The 22,285-nt window shown below is 32.5% G+C and overlaps 1 protein-coding gene and 1 long non-coding RNA gene across 2 annotated transcripts; one reads left to right on the forward strand and one right to left on the reverse strand.

Annotated features, from left to right (window-relative positions):
- Positions 1 to 6,469: 6,469 nt before the first annotated feature.
- LOC121217757 (uncharacterized) lies at positions 6,470 to 8,235 on the reverse strand. Its single transcript, XR_005913932.1, has 3 exons — positions 8,175 to 8,235; positions 6,757 to 6,821; positions 6,470 to 6,574 (listed from the first exon to the last, which is right to left on the reverse strand). It is a non-coding gene; the product is annotated as an uncharacterized lncRNA (long non-coding RNA).
- A 12,914-nt stretch (positions 8,236 to 21,149) lies between these two features.
- Positions 21,150 to 21,921, forward strand: LOC107905782 (uncharacterized). Its single transcript, XM_016832536.2, has one exon. It carries the CDS (start codon positions 21,332 to 21,334, stop codon positions 21,779 to 21,781), a length of 450 nt encoding a protein of 149 aa, XP_016688025.1. The 5' UTR covers positions 21,150 to 21,331; the 3' UTR covers positions 21,782 to 21,921.
- The last annotated feature ends 364 nt before the right edge of the window (positions 21,922 to 22,285 follow it).

The raw sequence follows: 22,285 nt of genomic DNA on the forward strand, positions 1-22,285 counted from the left end.
GCATTAAACCTAAGAAAAAAAAAACATGTGTAATTGGGTAGAGACTTAGAGTTAGACTTTAGTTTTATTTTTATTGGGTTGGTAATTGGGTAGACTTTAGTTTTAGTTTTATTGGGTTGGGTAATTGGGTAGACTTTAGTTTTAGTTTTAGTTTTATTGGGTTGGGTTGGATAATTTTATTTATTAATTAATTTTATTTATTAATTTTTTCGGTTAAACTGAAAAAATTCGATTAACCGATCAGTTTTGAACCGAATTAACCATTAACCAAAAAATCATAAAAAAATTAACCTACCCCTGACCCAAAAAATTCGGTTAACCTACCGATTAACCGAATTCGGTTGGTTAACCGAATTTTTTTGGTTTTACACGAATTATGCACACCCCTACCCGTGTGGACAAAATAAAGTTATTTCAAGCCCTATTTCTCACCCAATCTTGTCTTCCACCTACATTAACACTTAAACACATCCCCAATCTAATACAAGACATTTAAACCAAGCCAAAATCAAGTCATATACATGATATTTTCATCACATGTATTCATAATCTTACCAAATTGATCAAATTTACATATATGCATATTTTATCAAATATAACGAGAAGCTTGAGAGGGCTTATAACGGGACGCTCTTTCGAGCTACAGTACGTCCGCAACATATGCAGGAACACTACCATTTCGGGAAATAGAACCCTGTATCCATCGAATCTCATTATCCAAACGGGACTAATTTATTTATCAGGGCTTTTCTGTTCTGAGATCAATTAACACTCTATATAAGCATATAAATATACACAATTAATTATACGAACTTACCTCGATAATGTTCGTGAGTTGTAATCTACTAATCTGTTAACTTTTTCTTTACCTTAATCTAGCTCCGTATTTTGTCTTTTCGGATCTATACGAGTAAATTAACTCAATTTAATACAATTTCATACTCATTTTAATCCAATTTACATCTTAGGAAAAAGTATCGCCCATATACTTTTGTTTAATTCCAATTTCGTCACTAGGCTTGAAAAATAAAATTCATGCAATTTAATCCTTATTCCAATCCCAGCCAAATTTTACATGTATCAATAGCAGCCCATGTATTTCACAAAAATCAAAATTTTCCATGAATTTTACATTTTTACAATTTAGTCCCTAAATCACATTTTCATCAAAATTCCTTTAACAAGAGTTGTTTATCTATCAACAACCTTTCATTTTCTACCATAAAACTTCATAATTCAACTATATTCATCCATGGAAAAATCCTAGAACTTTGATAACTTTGCAAATTAATCCCCAAAATAGTTTAATTATACTATTACAATATTGGAAACATAAAAATTACTAAAAACATGATAAGAATTCATACCTAATTAAGCCAAAAAATCTTGCTTGAGCTCTTTTATCTTAGATAGGGTTTCCATAAAAAAATTTGGGAAAGATGATGATAAATGATGATATTTTCTTTATTTAATCATTTATCATCTTTGAACATCTTTTATTTCCAATTTCATCCTTTTCTTTAATTAAACTTCACTTAATGGTCTATTTGCCATATAAGGACCTCAAATTTTGAATTCCATAGCTATTTGATACTTATAGCTACTAGAACCCCACTTTTGCATTTCATGCAATTTGGTCCTTTTATCAATTAAACATGTAATCGGTAAAATTTTCTTAACAAAATTTTCATACGATTTTCCTATTATAATTCAAACCATGAAATAATATTAAAATATTTTTTTTTGAATTCAGATTTGTGGTCCCAAATCGCTGTTCTGATTTCACTGAAACCGGGCAGTTACACTATCCTTAATGGTGAGTTGGTTAAAGTGGTGGTAGTCTACGCATAAACGCCAGCTCCCATCTTTTTTCTTAACCATTACAACAAATGAGGAAAACTGGGTATTACTGTCCCTTATGATTCCATCTTGCTGCATCTCCTTGATGAGTTTCTCAATTTTCGTCTTCTGTATTGTAAGGTGTTTGTAGGTCCTCACATTGATCACCTTTGTTTCGTCATACAATGGTATTCTATGATCCTATGTTCTTACAAGAGGAAGTGCATCTGGTATCCTGAACACATTATTGTGTTCCCTTAATAGTTGTTGCAGTTCTGCCTAGGTGAATGCAAGTGTCATTTTCAGCTTGGTGTATTGATCGGTAGCTAACATCATGGGATAAGGGCCGAGTGGTGCCATATGTAAACATTTGGACATTAGGTGACCTTTAAGCATCTGTAAGCCTCCTGGTTGAATACCTTGAAACATGCAATTTTTCCCCCATGCTCGAACCTCATAGTGAAAGATTGAAAATTCCAAGTAATGGCTCCTAAAGAAAGCAGCCACTGTATTCCTAGCACCAAGTTGCATCCCTTCACCGAGAGAACCATGAAGTCGGTTACAAACTTATAGCTTTGTGTCTGCCATTAAATAGCCCTACAAAGCCCTCTTGTGCATAAACTTCCCCCATCAATGACCATAACCTTCATTTGGTTAGCTGGTTCAACAGGTAAATTACCTCCCTTAACGATTTTGGAATCTATAAAGTTGTGTGTGCTACCTGAGTCTACCAATATTATCACATCAGATTACCCAATTTTAGCTACTATTCTTATGGTGTTGTGCCCTTGAGACCCTTGCAAGGCATGTAATGAGAGAAGAGGAGGGGTGGTTTCAGCTTCTGATTCTGCATTCTCAAGTTGCTTGGGGAAGTCCTGAAACTCTTCTGTTGGTGAGGTTATGGATTCCATTCCTAGCTCATTGTGAGATCCCACAACTAACTGATACAGTTGAGACCTCACGCATTTGTGTCCTGAGACATACTTTGCAGCACACTAGAAACATAGACCCTTCTTTCTTCTATCCTCCATTTCAGCTTGAGATAAGGACTTTGTGGGAATTCGATGACTGTTAAAAGGTGTTTTCTGACTGCCAAGGTTTGATGAGGGTCCTTCAGAGGCTGGCACGTTACTAATAGGTTTAGGGTTAGGAAACAGGGGTTTAGAATACCCACCACTCCCTCCAACCAGAGGAGGCCTTTTAACAGTATTTGTCGATACAATGCCTTCTACCTTTCTAGCTAACATATATGTTTCTACCAACGTTTTGAGGTTTGAATAATCTGAAGTACTGACCAACTTTAGCTTTGAGGTAACTTATGAATATGCTTAAGGCATAAGTTTCAGGTAGGTGTAACTGGTTAAGGATACTTACAAACTGGTCATGGAACTGGTCCACAGTTCCCTACTGCTTCAATGTAACCAAATCAGTCATCGGGTCAGTGAAGTTGGAGGATCCGAATCTCTCTTACAATCCTCGAGCATAGTCTTAGGACAACAGTTGAAGTCCTCCTTATCTTTGGCTGAAAAAATGGTGCATGCCCAAAGTTTTTCCTTCCATATGAAGCATAATAATTCTCACATTGTCTTGTTCTAGTACACCTTCTGTAACACCCCCTACCCGTATTCGTCACCGAAATAGGGTACGAGGCATTACCGGAGTTTACCGAATTAATTTTTTGTTAATACGAGTTAATTAATATTCATTTACCTAAACATGTCATGACGTCCTTTAGAGGGGTCTCCAAATCCCAAAACATACTTCGGGACCAAATCGGGATTAAATCAAAACCATAAGAAAATTTTCGCAAAATCCCAATTTTTTTTATAAACTCAATATAATTCTTTTATAAATATCCAACCTTCCCTGCAATTTTAAGATCGAGACCAATCCAAACCAACCAATCCAATTCAATCAATTTGATACCATATCATACTTCTATTATAATTATACCATTTAGCATATTTATTAAACAAGTTTTGGCATTTATATAATCATCAAACCATATACATGTCATATAAATCAAAAAAGGAATTTAAAAAAGCTACCGGAGATAATCTAGATAGTATGATCCTCAGTGTTGATCCGATCCTCCGTATATTTCATGTCAATCTACAAGAGACATTGAATACACTCAAGTAAGCTTATATAAACTTAGTAAGTTCATAGGCATAAAACATAAATCTTATCAAACATTCATACACTTATACATTATACACCATTACTAAGTTTACCTGTCAATCACAATCATTAGTGAGTCCCCTAGGATAAACTCACTACCACTTATCCATTTACTATAATTCTTTTGGGCCCATTTGTCACTTACCATCCTTAATCAAATTAGGGAACGGTTACGGAAAATTGAGTACTTCACTTCCACTTTGCCATAGTATAACTATGGTCTTGTGTATGATCACTTATCACTTTCCGAAGTCATAGCCCTGCCACGGTCTTACACGGATCACATTTATCACTTGTCACTGATCAGATAAGAGTAGCTAAAGCTACCACTTATCACTTGTCACTTGTGACTGATCAGATAAGTGTAGCTGAAGCTACTACTTATCACTTGCTACTGATCAGAAGTACTCAAATCCGACATTCCACTCAATTTGATCATTTATTTGGTTTTCACATTGTTATTTTATTCTCAATTCATCAACAAAAATATCTCATCATACATTATATAATTTATGAAATTAACATTTAATCATTAAAATTCAGCCATATGAACTTACTTGGGTTGATTTGCAGAATTTGTGAAAGTTTAGAGACTAATCAGCAACTTTTTCTTTTCCTCGGCTTGTTTCGGGTTCTCGATCTATCATTGTAAAATCATTCACTTATCAGTATTGACTTCACCTTCACTCTATTTCACATCCTTAATGTTTATAACCCGCTTATAAGTAACATTATCTACAATTTCACTATTTACTTATGTATATTCAATGCTGTCCATCTGTGTCACAGTCACTAAATTATTTTAATCTTGAGCTACAGAACTTCAAATTAGGATCCGCTAATTTTCCCTAAAACTAAGCTCACATATCTTCTTACCATAAACTTTTTAGAATTTTTAGTTTAGCCAATAAGTATAGTTTATTCTTTAAAGTCACCTCTGCTCTGCTGTCTAATAGTTCCGACCCTACTTTACTAAAAATTAATTATCTCCTCTTACGGGATCCGTATAATGTTCCCGTTTATTTTTCTTGAAAATAGACTCATTCAGGATTTTAAATATATAAATTTAAGCCCATAATTGTTTTTATTCAATTTTTGATGATTTTGCAAAGTCGGAACAGGGGAACCCGAAATCATTCGAACCTTGTTACACAAAATTTATTATATCTCATGATTTACAAATCCATTGCTTATATCGTTCATTTTATGAGAAACTAGACTCAATAAGATTAAATTTCATATTTTATCCATCCTCTAATTTTATTCCCACAATTTTTGGTGATTTTTCAAAGTTAGACTACTGCTTCTGTCCAAAACTATTTTAGTGCAAAATATTGATTTCTATTTTGCCACAAATTTCACAGTTCATACAATTCAGTCATTGCTCAATTAACCCCTCAATTAAGCTAATTTTTCTAAATTAGTACTTTACCTAGACATTATAAGTTATTTCACAACTATTGAAATTTAGAATTTCCACATAAAACCCAAACTCTTTTATTATTAGGTCCCAAACATTCACTTTCTATTCAATTCTTTCAATAAAATCGGCATATAAACAATTTAAAACTCTAATTTCATGCTAAATCATCATATAGCCCATATTCATAGCAACTTCCAATTTCTTTCATAGAATCAAAAACTAATGAATTCAACAAGTGGACCTAGTTGTAAAAGTCACAAAAACACAAAAATTTCAAGAAATAATCAAGAATTGAACTTACTTGCAGTGAAAATATGAAAAACCAGCTTAAGGAAACCCTTATATGGTGTTTTTACTGATGAGAATGCAGAAAAATAAAGAGAAATCTAGATAATTCTACTTTAATGCTAGCTTTATTAAGTAAATTTTGCAATATTTCAATTGTGCCCTTAATTCTCCTTATTTTCTTGCTGATTTCATGCCTTTGCTGTCCAGCCCAAATAGACCTTGGATCTATTTTCCTTTTAAGCCATTTTTGCATTTAAGCTATTTAATCATTTAAGCTATTTAATCATTTCCCATAATTTTTCATTTGTTACAATTTAGTCCTTTTTGTTCAATTAACTATCAGAATTTTAAAATTTCTTGATGAAACTTTAATACTAACTTTTTAACACTCCATAAATATTTATAAAAATATTTATGGCTTGGTTTAAAATCTTTGATGTCTCGATACCTCGTTTTCGATTCTAATTATTTTAATATTTATTTTTAGTACACTATTCACTATTTCAAAAATTTTCCTAACTTCACATTTAACTTATACTCACTAAATTAATAATATTTTCTACTCACTTGTCAGATTTAGTGATCTCAAATCACCGTTCTAACACTACTGGAAATTCAGGCCATTACACCTTCAACTTCGAAGAATTGCTCTAACTTCGACCACCACCCTCAGAAGTCTCCACCATCAAACCTCAGACATTCGAACTTGAAGTTTCTACCCATAGAGTCTAAGGTACTTGTAACACCCCTTACTCGTATTCCTTATCGGAACAGAGTACGAGGTATTACTAAATTTTTTTTTAAAATTTCGACAGTATTTCTGCTTGTTTTTGCTTAAACCCCCTGCAATTTCCAACCACAATTCAAATTTCCAACCAAAACAGTTGTATAAAGATACACAATTTAACTATTTATAAACGCCACATTTTAGATCGAACCATAACATATATATATATACAGTGACGCCACATTACATAAAGTCGTCTATACATGCCATAATTTCCAGAATACTAGTAGCAAAATACCCAAACGCGGATGATAGTGTGGATGATTGTCCGACTCCGTCCCAATTCTAAGTTGATGGATATCACTGTAATCAAGGGAAAAATAAAAGCAAGTAAGCATATAGCTTAGTAAGTAAACATATGACAAGTGAATAAATTTCCCACATGATTACACCAAAATATAACTTTTATCACAAACAAATTTCATTATTTGGTCAAATTCCAGCAAGCAGTATTTCTGCGTCATGGTCACTAATTTATTTTTATCGGGAGCTACAGGGCTCCAAATCAAATTCCGTAAAATTTCCCTGAAACTATATTCATATATCTTTCCACCATAAAATTTTCAGAATTTTTGGTCGGGCCAATTAGTACATTTTATTCATTAAAGTTTCCCCTGTTTCACTACCCGGCAGTCTTGACCTCCCCTTACAAAAATTCACATAACTCTCTATACAAGTTTCAAACAATGTTCTTGTTTGTTTCTATTAAAAATAGACTAAAAAAGGAATACATTCATATAAATTTCAAGCCATAATTATTTTTTTATAATTTTTGGTGATTTTCCAAAGTTGGAACAAGGGATTTCGAATTCAATCCAACCCTGTCTCAGTAAAATTTAAATATCCCCAAATATATAATTCCTTTGCTTTCCCCACTTCTTTCATATGAAAATATACTCATTCAGTTTCAATTTCATATTTTATTCAACCTCCAATTCATTTTTCACCATTTATGGTGATTTTTCAAAGTTGCCCAACTGCTTCCATTCAAAACAGTTTTGCATTCAAATTATTTCTTTTGTATTTTTGATTTTTCCTCCCATCTTATACATGGGTTGATTAAGTATCAAACCCGATATTCCTCCCATAAACTCGTCCACCACATATATGAATATTCACCTTCTCAATTTACTCGTTGAACACTCGGAATGTTAACCGTTGTTGGTGGATTCCGCACTTAGCACCACCAATGAATCGGGGAATCAGCACACAGCAACCCCTTGAGGGAATCAGTACTTAGCAACCCCCTTCACATTTCAGATGCGGTGGAATCAGCACTTAGCAACCACCAAATGGGTCGGGGAATCAGCACTTAGCAACCCCTCGGGGGAATCAGCACTTAGCAACCCCCTTTCACATTTAAAATACGGTGGAATCAGCACTTAGCAACCCCCTTCCACATTTAAAATACGGTGGAATCAGCACTTAGCAACCACCAATGAATAGGGGAATCAGCACACAGCAACCCCTTTATATGCAATATGCTCCGGCCTATTCCGAGTGTTCAACCAAAAACCGTGTTTTGCAACTCCTTACCACCTTTCCCAATTTAACAACATTTTTGGAATCTTGCCAAACATTTATTTTATATTCAAATAAATCTCAACACATATCAAATAATACCAAAATAATACATTAAGTCACGTGTTTACTTACCTCGGTGCAAAATATCGTAATTTTGCAATTCACTCCATTATCTTTTCTTTTCCTCGTTTGAGATAATCTTCTCGTCTCTCTTGATCTATAATAGCAAATTTAACTCGTTTAATGTTCACATTTATTAAAACAGTCCACCACCCAACTTTTTGAAAAATTACAATTTTGCCCCCAAACTTCTGCATAATTACACTTTTGTCCCCAAGCTCGGAAATTAAACTTCATCACTTATTCTTATGTTTTATGACATGCTGAACACTTTTCCCTTCTATGGAAACATCAAATTCTCACTCTAACACATACTTTTGAACATTAACCATTTTTACCGATTATGTCAATTTACTCGTTTTCGTTTAAAATCGCTTAGCAAAAATTGTTTAACATAATTTCTAGCTTCATATTCCACCATAAAACAGCAAAATAAACACATTTCACCTATGGGTATTTTTCCAAATATGAATCCTAACACGAATTATTGCTAGAATAAGCTAAACCGAGCTACGAGGATTCTAAAAATGCGAAGAACATTAAAAACGGGGCTAAGATGCACTTACTATGAGCTTGAAAAAGCAAAGAAACCTTAGCTATGGTGTCCCTTAAAATTCGGCAGCAACTTATGGAGAAGATGATGATTTTTGTCATCTTTTTCCCATTTTATTCTTTTTATAACCAAATGACTAAAATGCCCCCACTTAAAAAAAATCTATTTCTCTCATTTCTTATGTCTATTTTTGTCCATCAATTACTAATGGTCTAATTACCACATAAGGACCCCCAACTTATAATTTCATATCAATTAGACACTTCTACATATAGAACTCAACTTTTGCACTTTTTACAATTTAGTCCTTTTGACTAAATTGAGTGCCCAAACGTCGAAATTTTCGAACGAAATTTTTACGAAAATTTTTCGTGAAATTGTAGACCATAAAAATATAATAATAACCATATTTTCCCTCGTCAGATTTGTGGTCCCGAAACCACTATTCCGACTAGGCCCAAAATCAGGCTGTTACAGTACTAGCCCTTGAATGAAGGCCTATATGACTGGACTCAACCATAGGTGACAGTAAAAGCGACTTCTTTGGTGGAAATCCATGAGGTGTACCCCCGAGTACCCCTTTCCCTTGTCTGTTGGTTGTCCATGAGTAGGTGGTGTTGCATGCCCTATGCTCTACTCAAAAAACTTTTTAAGCTCAGTTCGAATTCCAACCTTTACATCTTCGTGGAACTCTTTGAAGCGAGACTCCATTCGAGCATCCATTTGAGCTAAGTTAGCTTGCAATCGAGAGAGTTCTTGTTGCATCACCCCCATATCATTCTGCATGACTCCCATGTCTTTCTGCATGACTCCCATATCTTTTTGTAATCTCGTGGTGACTCCATTACCAGCCATCGAGATTGTTCTGGCTCTGATACCTTTGTTATCGTCGACAAACTTAAATAGAGAAGTAAGAGGTGAGAGAGAAGGAAAAAGAAGAAGAAATGAGAAAGAAGGTTGAGAGAAGAAGCCAAACAGAGTGAAAATAGCCAAGTTTTTTATATCCCCTCCTATCTGTTGTTGGAGGTTAAAAAGAGTGCAGCAAAACAGACAAAACAGCTGCAAATACAAAATAGGACAAAACTCACCGTTTCATTAAACGGTCCCCTGTACCTCTGACTCCCCTCCCCAATTTGTATTGTACCATTAAAATAAAAAACAAACGCAGCATTTAACAACATGAAAAATAGAAATTAATCAAACTAAAATTAACAGAATTAAAATAGTGGAACTTCCTTTTGGTCTGTATCATCAAATTCCATAGGAGATCAGTAACAGATAAAAAGACAACACGATTTTTCTAGATGAAATTAAAAGTATCGAAAATAATTATTTTTACTGTGATTACTTTTTTAATATTTTACATTTAAATTCCACCAAGTATTATTAAATCAATAAATTTCATGTTAGCATGGACAATGGAAAATTCTAACAGAATATTAATGTATCAGAACTTTTAAATTTAGGGATTAAATTCTAAGAAAATTAAATTCTTAAAACATGAAAGGCATAGGGACCAGAATCCTATTTTAACCTTAAAAAATTCAATTTATTCTCTCATTTTTCACTTCTACATGGCAATGAACGAATAAAATTATATTTCCTTTCAATTTTTAAGGATAAACTATAAAACTAGTTACTCAACTTATAACAGCCCAATTTTCAGTGGTGTCGAAAACAGTGGTTCAATACCACTAAATTCGAGAAGTGAGCTCGTAAATTTTATTATATAGTGTTTATGAGTCATTTGTGAATTTAGGAAGGCTTATGAATTAGTGAATTATGCTTTAAAAATATTTGTTAGATTAATTGGTTTTGAAAACGAGGTATTGAGACCTCGATTTTATAAATCGAACTGTAAATATTTTTATAAATATTTACGGAGTTTCATTAAGGTACTATTAAAGTTTTGTTAAAAAATTTTAACGTTTCGATATTTAATTAACTAAAAAGGGCTAAATTGAAAAAAGTGCAAAACGTGCTAATTAAAGAAATATTGATTAAATGACTTAATTAATGAACAAAGGAGGACTTAAGGAGAAATTATGCCTAAAATATGAGGCAGCATAAGCAGAAAAGAAAACAAAAAAAATCATGTGATTAAAGGGAAAAATTGTAAATCTTATGATATTAACTTAAATAAATTGAATTTTAAACTTTTCTAGGCTATCCTTCTTCAATTTATCAACCAAAAATGCCATAGGAGAAGGTTTTAAGCTGGTTTTATTTATTTTAGTTCATGTAAGTTCAATTCTTTCTTTTTCCTTGAAATTTTTGTGTTTTTAAGACTTTTACAATAAGGTCCAACTACTTATTTCATTAGTTTTTTATTTCATGGATAATTTTGAAAGTTACCATTGATGAGTGCTGAATGTTTATGATGAATTCACATGGAATTGAAGCTCTAATTTTGTTATATGATGATTTTATCAAGTAATTTCAATTGAAATTGATTTTAGGACTAAATTGTAAAAAATATTAAATCTTAGGGTTTTATATTAAATTCTACTTATCAAAGGCTGTGTAATAGCTTAGAATATTTAGATAAAATGTTAATTGAGAAAAATTAGCTTATTTGATGGGCTAATTAGTATGGACTAAATTGAAAAACTGTAAAAGTTGAGGTAATTGTGCAATTTCAAAAATTGATGGGTATAAATTGTGAAGTGAATTAGAATTGAAATATATACTGATAAATGCATAATTTTATATTTTAAATCAAGAGCCCGTAGATCAACGAGAAAAAGAGAAATTAGCAGAGTAGTCCTAACTACTACAAACTTACAATTTAGCCCAGGTAAGTTCGTATGGTTAAATTTTAATGTTACACGTTAAATAATAAATGGTATTTTGTATATATTTGTAACATTTGTTGAAAATAAAAGTATTAATAAATTTACGAAATTGAATCAAGTGCTCGAAGTGAATGGAACACAAGATTGAGTACAGTCGTTCAGTGTAAAGAGGAATTGACGGTAAATTTCCCAAGTAAATCGAAGTTTAGCATTTGTTGCAAACTCTCATGTTTACTTTCTGTTTAGCTTTCATGAGCTTCAGTTAACTCATATGAGCTTCAGATTAACCCTTATGGGTTTCAGTTCAGCTCTTTTAAGCTTCAATTTAACCCTAATGGCTTTCAGTTTAGCTCTTCTGTATAATACCCCAAAAATTACTACAGTAAGAAAGTAAGATAGTGTCCTTGATAAAGTAAAATAAGGAAATAAAGTGACAAAAAAGGAAAATTTTGAGTTATGTCAACATTGGGGAGTATATTATGACATATTAATTCAAGAAAGGATTAAATCACAAAAGTGGGAAAAGTTTTGTTTCCCGAGTAAATACTTAAAATTTAATGGGTTAAAGTGTAAATATGAAAAAAATTTGAAGGACCAATAGTGCAAATATTTTAAGGGTGAAATGATCTAGAAACTAAGGAAAATGGATGAATTAGAATCAAATTGAATAAGTGAAGAATTATAAGGGATTAAATCACAATTTTACCAAATTAAGTGATGACTCAATGATGTAATTTTAAAAGATCACAAAGGGCAAAATGGTCAATTAGAAAGAGAGAGAACTCTAGAAGGCAATGATGATATTAGAGATATTTTGATGATATTTTATAATTATTTAATTAGATAAATATTATTTTATTAATATTTTAATGAGATATTTTATTATTATTTTATTAAGTATAAAAGGGAAAAAAGAAATTTTCCTTTCTTTACAATTTGGTCCTTTTACCAAAAATTCACCATTTTCACTTAGAAATCAAAAGAATTTCCATAGCTACCAAGAGAGAAAAATAATAATGAGACAATGGGGAGCTAGAATATCAAGTTAGATTCAAGAAATAGAAACTGGAGGAGAGAGAAAATCAAGTTAAAGATTGAAATTAATAAGACAAGATAAGAACATCAAGATTTCAATTTATTTTTGAGTTTGATATTATTGAAAAAGTATGAAATTGATGTTAAAATAGAGTTTTATTATACAAGGTTCTATGATATGAATTTTTGTGAGACAGGGTCAGATTGATTTCGGGTTCCCTTGTTCTGACTTTGAAAAATCATCAAAAATTGTAAAAAAATAATTAGGGGTTTAAATTTATAGTTTTAAATTCTTGATGAGTCTATTTTCAAGAAAAACAAACATAAACATCATCTAAACCCCGTATTAAGAGATAATTAATTTTTAGTAAGAAAAGGTCAAAGTTATCAAAAAGCAGAACAGGGATAAATTTGAAGATTTTACTGTACTTATTGGCTAAACTATAAATTCTAAAAATTTTATGGTAGAAAGATATTTGAATCTAGTTTCAAAAACATCAAGCAAATCTTAATTTAGAATTCTATATCTCAAGATATAAATAATTTATTGACTATGACTCAAGTGGACAGCTTTGATATGAACATAAGTAAATAGTAGAATTATAGATAATATAACATATAAGCATGTTATGTACATTAAGGATGTGGAATGTAGATGAGGAGGAGGAAAATATATGAATATTAAACTAGCATGGGTTTTCATTAAAAATGGTCAATTTGTATGTTTTGGGCTCAGGGACTAAATTGAATAAAAGTAAAATTTTAAGGGTAATTTTTTTAAAACGGACTAAATTGTAAAAGTAGTAAAAGTTAGGGTAATTATGTAAATTCAAAAAAATTGAAGGGTATAAATAGTGAAATGAATTGGAACTGAAATATATGCTAATGAATGAGTAATTTTGTAATAACTCAATTTTTAGAAATGTTGAAAACAGTGGTACGAGACCACCAAATTCAGAAAATAAGCTCGTAAATTTTATTATTTAATAATTACGAGTCAAATATGATTTGTAAGAGATTTTTGAATTAGTAATTTGTGTTTTATAAAAATTTATTAAGTTAAGAAATTGAGGAAAAGAGGTATCGAGACCTCGATGTTATAAATCGAGCCGTAAATATTTTTATAAATATTTACGGAGTGTCAATATGGTAGTGTTAAAGTTTCGTCAAAAAATTTTAACGTTTCAGCAATCAATTAATTAAAAAGGACTAAATTGAAAAGATGCAACACTTGATAAAGTGATTAAATAGCTTAACAATTAAATAAGAAAGGAATAAAAGAGCAAATGGACCAACTTAAGTGGCAGAGACAGCATACCATTAAAAAAATCAAAGATTTTTATGTATTTAAGGACAAAATTGGAATTACAATAAAGTTTATGTGGCCAAAATTTATTTTAAGGATTTCAAGACCATTTCTTCTTGAAATATCGGTGGGAAACAGCCATGGAAGAGGGTTTAGAGCTGGTCTTCCATATTTTAGCTTCAAGTGTAATTCTTACTTTTTCCTTGAAATTTTTATATTTTTAGACTTTTACAATTAGGTCCAACTTAGTATTCTACTAGTTTCTCATTTTGTTGAAAGTTTAGGAAGATACCATTGATAATTTTATATGAATTTTGTTATTTTATGATGAAATTGATATGTTAATAGATGTTTAAAGGTGTTTTATTAAAGAATTTTGGATGAAAACATGTTTTGGGATTAAGTTGATAAGTATTGAAATTGTGGAAAAATTCTAAAATTTCATGGAATTCATGGGCTGTTATTGATATGTATGAGAATTATTAAGCTTGGATCAAGGATTAAATTGCAAGAATTTCATTTTCCGAGCCTAGGGACGAACTTGTCATGTGTTAAAAGTTTAGGGTCAAAATGGTAATCAATATATTGCACTAAAACAGTTTTGGGCAGCAACAGTGTGCCAACTTTGAAAAATCACCAAAAATCGTAGGAATCGAATTAGAAGATGATAAAATATTAAATTAAAGCTTATTGAGTCTAGTTTCTCATAGAAGAAACAATGTAAGAAATGGAATTGTAAATCATGAGATATAATAAATTTTGTGAGACAGAGTCAGAATAATTTCGGAATCTCCTGTTCTGACTTTGGAAAATAATTAAAAATTGTACAAAATTAATTATGGGTTAAACTTTATATTTTTGGAATCCTGAACGAGTCTATTTTCATGAAAAGTAAACGGGAATACCATCTGAATTCTGTACAATGAGATAATCAATTTTTAGTGAAGAGAGGGCAGAACTGTCGAGCAGTGCAACAGGGGAAACTTTAAAGAATAAACTATACTTATTGGCTAAGTCTTCTGAAATTTTTATGGTAAAAAGATATATGAATCTAGTTTCAGAAAAAATTAACAGATTTTAATTTGGAGCTCCATAGCTCCGGAATAAAATGATTTAGTGACTCTGACTCAGATGGGCAGCTTTAAATTTACATATAAGTGAGTAATGAAATTATGTATAATGTTATTAAGCGTGTTATATACATTAAGGATGTGAAATGGAGAGGAGAAGGAGGACAATAAAATATATGAATGAATTGTGTATAAATGGTTATATGCCCGATTATAATCGGTCAATGGTAAATACCTATTGGTATTGAAAGAATTATTGCGGTATTGAAAAGCAATTGATCAAATGTTTAAGAAATTTAGTCATGGTATATATATGTGTGTGTAGTAATTTTGATATATGGATGTATTTTGGTTGTGGATTGATCATGATGATAAAGGTTAGGTATATTTGGTCTATTAAGTGACATAATTGAGAAGTATGATAGGTGGGTCATTCTATGTGTGAGATGATTGTATAATTTGGCTTGGTTAAGTAAGTTAAAAGGATGATTACATCATTGAGGTTGCACTGATTAATTCGGTTTATGTGATGGAAATGTCAAGTACGTCTGTCTTTGATGTGTGATGATTATTTAATGCCATGAGAATTTGTTTATTGGTAAGGTTTAAAATGTGTCTATATTTTGTTATATAAGTTGTTTTGTAATTTATTTGACAAATGATAAAAATTAACTCGGCTACTATGTGAGGTGAATTATGATTTGGGTCGCACATCTATATTCTGTAATAATAGATAAAATATATTTATGTCATGGGTGAATGGTTAAACACTTGGGCTAGTATAAGGTGTATATTTAGTAAGGTTAGTTGGTAATGAAGTAACATGTATTGGTTTAACATCGAATAGAGAAAATTTGTACTATCTTTGTGGCTAATATTGATAGTTGTATGGGAGATGAATGGATAATGTATATGTGACACTTAGCTTATGAGATATTGAGTAATTAATATATTACAATAGTTAAATAGGAAAATGTGACGACATGAGAATATGTAATGATACGGATCAATTCAGGTACTCGTGATGAATTCAACAAGTAAGTGGAAATTTAAAAATTCATACGACGAGGAAGTGAAATATTGTGAGTATATTGGGCCACATAAACCCTAATTAGCGAATCAAGAATAACAATTTGAAAGTTTTAGTTTAGATGAAATTTTACAACTCGGTTTAATATGGTTAAAAGTGTATGTGTTCTGGTAATACCTCGTACCCTATTCCGGCATCGAATACGGGTAAGGGGTGTTACAAATTTTATATTTTAGATCAAGATTTCGTAGATACTTGTGAAAAAGGAAAAATAACGGAATAGTCTCTAAACTCCTGCAATTATTACAATTCAATTCAGGTAAGTTCGTATGGTTAAACTTTAATGTTATTTATTAATTGATGGATAGTATTATGTATTTATTCATAGTTATTGTTGAAAATAAAATTATTGTTATGAAATTGAATTGAATGTTTGAAAAGAATGGAATGCGGGATTGAGTACAGTCGTTCTGTGCAAAAGAATTGACGGCAAATTACCCAAGTAAACTGAGGTTCAGCATTTGTTGCGAACTTTCGTGTTTACTTTCCGTTTAGCTCTCATGAGCTTCGTTAACTCATATGAGTTTTCGTTTCACCCTAATGGGTTTCTGTTCAACTCTTTTGAGCTTCAGTTTAACCCTAATGGGTTTCCATTCAGCTCTTTTGAGCTTCAATTTAACTTTTATGGGTTTTCGTTCAGCTCTTACGAGCTTCCGTTCAACCCTTATAGGTTTCTGTTTAGCACTTATGTGCTTATATGCAAACTTCGAGCTTCTGAATACGATGTACTCATATCCGAAAGTCGTTCCTCAATTCGTAAGATCTGATAAGTGACATATGAAATTAATGTTTGAAGACTTAATGTTATTATTGGTGTTGATCTGAAATAAGTGTATTCATCGATTAAAGTTGTGATGAGTAATAAATTCAAGTGTGATATGTTGATAAAATAAGTTTATCAATGTTGAATGTATATGAAACATGTTCAAGTATGCTAACAAGTGTTGTTGTTGTTGACACTTAGACAAGTGCCAAGTTACTGGTTAAATGGTAATATGTTTATTGTATGATGCGTTGAAAGGGTAAGTGCTCAAATGAAAATATACTTGTGCTCATGAAAGAATGGTAAGTTTTAAGTTATGCAATTTCTTATAAAATGAGTTATCATGTGATTAATTCAAAAAAGGTCTATGTTTAAATGCACTAGCTTGTATCTATGGTTGAATGATATGCTTATGACTGGTGTCTTATGCATATGGAATGAGTGTGGAAAGTAAAGAAACGCAAATGAAAATAAAGAAATTTTGGAAGAGTTAAAGTTGTTTAAAATTCTACTATGCCAGGAATATTATGTATAAGTGATACTGTAGATTTATTCACTTAGTGAGTTGTTAAATATAACTTCATGAGTATTGTGGTAGCAATATTAGATTATTCTTGATAAGTATAAATTTCATATTTGAAAAGGAAGTATTATGATTAAAGTTTATACGAGCTTACTAAGTATTCATTGCTTATGTATTTAGGGGTGTGCATTCGGTTAACCGACCAGTTAACCGACCGGTTAACCGACCCGAAATAGTTATAACCGAATTAACCGACCTTCCAAAATTTTTAACCGTTAACCGAACCGAATTTTTTTAAAAAAATTAACCGAACCGAAATTTTTTCGATTAATTAGGTCGGTTAACCGAATTAACCGAAAATTGTATGGTTTTTATTTTTGGTTAAAAATTAACCGAATTGACTGAATTACTCGAATTACCAGAATTAAATCACTACATAATTAAAAACATTACATAAGTCTTTGAATCACTACATAATTAAAAATATTACATAATTCTTGAAATTAACACACAATTGAAATGTAAGTATTTAATATTCTCCATTTATATTCATTTCTTCTCTCCAAAAAATCTCCATTTGCATTAAACCTAAAAAAAAACATTTATAATTGGGTAGATACTTAGAATTAGACTTTAGTTTTATTTTTATTGGGTTGGTAATTGGGCAGACTTTAGTTTTAGTTTTATTGGGTTGAGTAATTGGATAGACTTTAGTTTTAGTTTTAGTTTTATTGGGTTGGATAATTTTATTTATTAATTTTTTCGGTTAACCGAAAAAAATTGGTTAATCGACCGGTTTCGAACCGAATTAACCGTTAACTGAAAAATCATAAAAAATTAACCGACCCCGACCGAAAAATTTAGTTAACTGACCGATTAAACGAATTCGGTCGGTTAACCGAATTTTTTCGGTTTTACCCGAATTATGCACACCCCTATATGTATTTGTTTTCTTCTACTTTTTAGATTATCAAAAGCTTGATTGGGTTGGAAACTTGTCGGAGATATATCACACTATCCATCGGTTCTACCGGTATTTTCGAATGCTTTGATTTTGGTTATAATGGCATGCATAAGTATTTTGTTTAATGGTGGCTTATATATACTGTGTTGAGTTTAGCCACTTATTTTGGCTTATGAATGTCTAACTATAGCTTGTTGATATATGTAATGTTGATTGTAGATAGACACAAAATTGGGTAAGAAATATGGCTTGTAAAATGACCTATTTTCATCCACACGGGCAGAGACACAGTTGTGTGTGTCAACCGTGTGTGACACACGGCCAGGTAACACGGTTGTGTGTCCCCTGTATCTTAAATTTGCACAAAACAGAATGCTTACACGGCCTAGCACACGAGCGTGTGACTTGGCCGTGTGACCCAAGTCAGTATACTCACATGTTCACGAACACGGGCTGAAACACGGCCGTGTGTCCCTATTTTGAATACCCATACAGCTTGAGACACGGGCGTGCCTCCAAACCGTGTGAGTTACACGGCATGACCACACGGCCGTGTGACCCTTACAGTGTTGGAAACTTTAAATATTTTTGAAAATTTTTCTAAATTTTTGACTTAGTCCCTATGTGTTTCTAATGCGTAAATTTGGGCCTCGAGGGCTCGTTTAAGGGACAATATGTACGATTTTGATTGGTTTCAAATATGAATGCTAGATGAAATGAAATGTTTGATAATTAATTTGTAAACTGCGGTAATGCTCCGTAACCTTATTCTTGCGACGGATTCGGGTTAAGGGCGTTACATTCTGAGCTTCAGATTAACCCTTATGGGTTTCCATTCATCTCTTATGAGTTTCCGTTCAACTCTTACGAGTTTCCGTTTAGCACTTATGTGCTTCTGTGCAGTCTTCAGGCTTCTGTTTACGATGTACTCAAATTCGTGAGATGTTCTCTGGTTTGATAAGGATTGGTAAGTGCTACATGAAATTAATGTGGAAGAATTTAAGTTATTATTGATATTGAGCTCAAATAAATGAATTCATCAATTGAGTTGTGATTGGCAGGAAATGTTTATGAAATGATTTACCTAAATGAATTATTATAGTATGTTTGGTAAGATTTATGTTAAAGCCAACGAACTTACTAAGCTTCATTAAGCTTACCTGTGTCGTTTAATGTTCTTTATAGATTTTCAAGAAGTTCAAATGATCGGATCAACACGTCGGGTCACACTATCCAGTTACTCCGGTAGATTTTGTTATACATTTTATGGTTTATATGGCATGTCTAAGGCTAGATTAGAAAATAACTAAATTTGAAGTATGGTTGTGAATTATAAATATATGTTTGTATGCATGTGTTTAGTAGTAGATTTTGGTAAATTAATGAATGGAGTTATTTTGGTAGGTTTAGGTAATTGAGTTTTGTGTTGATATGTTATGTTTAAAACATGATTTTTGGTTTGTGTTGAATGTTTGATTGGGGTTATTTAATGTATTAAAATGTTTTGTATAGGTTGATATCAAAAAGGGTGAGAAATGTGGCTTTAAAATGGCCTATTTTTTTCCACACGGGTAGAGACACGAGCGTGTGTCTCAGCCGTGTGTGACACATGGCCTGGCACATGGGCGTGTAGTCTGGCCGTGTGTCCCCTGCACCTTGAATTTTAAAACAAAATACCCAGGTTTTTACACATAGCCTAGCACACAGGCGTGTGGCTTGGCTGTGTGACCCCTACACCCTTCACACGGCCTACCACACGGTCGTGTGGATGGCCATGTGACCCAAGTCAAAGAGTTACACAGGTAAAGACACGGGCTGGAACATGCTCGTGTGCCTTATATCGAATTCCTACATGGCCTAAGACACAAGCGTGTCACCTAGCCGTGTGAGCCAAACGGCCGGCCACACAGGCGTGTGTCCCCTATTCCTAAGAAAATTGAGATTTAGGGAAAAATTCCCTGAGTATCTGGCTTAGTCCCAATTCACTTCTAAGGAGTATATTTGGCCTCGAGGGCCCATCTAAGGGACAATATGAGTGTTATATGATTAATTCTTGATATGAATAATAAAGGTTGTAAAATGTCCGTAATTAATCTGTAAAGTCTGGTAATGCTTCGTAACCCTATTCCGGCGACGGATAATTGTTAGGGGTGTTACACAACTATTAGATTATTTCTATTTTGGTCACCAAGTTCAAAAAAATTATTTTAGTCACTAATATTATCGAAATTTAATATTTTGATCACTCCTCCTCAAATCACTTATGGTGACCTTTTTATTAGCATAATAACAAATTTAGCCTTTCAATGTTTACATAATCTATCAATTTATTCCTAATTTGAAAGAATTCAACAAATTTAACCCTGAACAAGTTTTTTTTTTAATTTTTAAGAATCAAGGCAAAATTGACAAAATGTGTAAAGCTAAGGGCAAAATTTGTTGGTTTCTTTTAGATTTATGACTAAATTGATAGAATTTGTAAACATTAAAGGGCTAAATTTGTTATTATGCTGATAAAAAAATCCAATGATAGTCATTTAATGGGTAGTGACTAAAATATTAAATATTAATAATATTAGAGACTAAAATAAAAAATTTTAAACGTAAGTGACAAACAAAAATATGGTAATAGTTGGGTGACTATTTTTATAGTTTACCCATTTAATATTACCTACTAAATATAAAAATTATATTTCCATCTAAAAAACATTAATGTTTCCTCTTTCTAATATTATTGCCATATGGAAATCTTAAAGAGTACAAACTCTTTTTACCTGTCGGCACTAATTAGAAAATGCCACGTGTCACAAAAAGACGAGCAGATTATTTTCATGTCTCAAAGCGGGTCCCGCCAGATCTTATCTTGGGTAAAAACCCAGCTCTGCAGAATCTTTAAAAAACAAACCCAACGAAATCACCTTAAAGCTAACGAAAAATCCTTTCATCCTCTTCCTTTTCTTCTTCATAAGATGAGCTTGGGGTTGGGGTTTTAATTTAACTACAACCATGCCTGTTTTGCCTGACAATTAATAACCGTAGATCGAATTTAGAAGGAAAAAAACCCCCAAAAATGTCGATGACCACATCATCATCGTCAGCCTTCAAGCTGATCTGTCTCCTCCACTCGGCGGTCGCCTTATCAAGCGGCGCGCTCATGATGTTCGACATGAAGGGAATCTACACCTTCACCCACGGGATCGAGACCGCCACGAAACTCCTGGGCTCCTCCCCGCACGATCAGCTGTTGATCCGGACATCCGATTCTTTCTCGGGTTTACTCCTGTTCGCGATTGGGTTCTTGCTGTTCATGGTCTCTTTTGTGAAAGACAAAAGCTTTCAATCCTTCTTTGCCAAAGGCTGCACGGTCTTGCATGTTATCGTGGCCATGTGGAGGTTCTGGTTCGAGAGAAGAGTGGAGGATTTGGCTTGGGATTGGCTTAGACAAACTGTTGGCGACATTTTATTGGGTCTCTCTTGGGTTTTCTTTTTGGTTTACTCTTGGAGAGAAAAGTATGATTAGGTTTAGGTCTTTTTTCTTTTTTCTGCTTAAATTAAATTTACTCTTTTCTCTTTCCTGTTGCTGCTTCTGTTCTTTGATTTTTATATTTTGTAATCTGTGAAAAGAGGAAGAAGGTAGCGGCCCTGTGTTTGCAAAGATAATAGCTTAGCCTAATTTTCACCTTCTTCACTGTTCATTTTTTAGGTTTCATATTTGAATTAAGGTGGTTTTGATGTTAGTAGGATAAGGGGCGGGGTCTTACATGAATGGTAGGTGTCACTATATTTTGTTACTGTCATGCCCAAGATAGTTGATGGGCAAACACATACCCACCAGAACGATACTGTCCGAAAGTTCAGAGCAGCATGTTCTGCCGGTGCAATCCAGAATGGGTACGAGATCTTCTAGGTGCCATCTTACTGAATTGATTACGCAAGAACAGCAATGGAATTGCAAACAGAGCCAATCTGCAAATGCAGACTCACACATGAGCATTCACCCAACTAAAGGTGCAAAATTAGCATC

Source organism: Gossypium hirsutum, chromosome D05 (genome assembly GCF_007990345.1).
Source record: "Gossypium hirsutum isolate 1008001.06 chromosome D05, Gossypium_hirsutum_v2.1, whole genome shotgun sequence".
NCBI classification, from domain to species: Eukaryota; Viridiplantae; Streptophyta; class Magnoliopsida; order Malvales; family Malvaceae; genus Gossypium; species Gossypium hirsutum.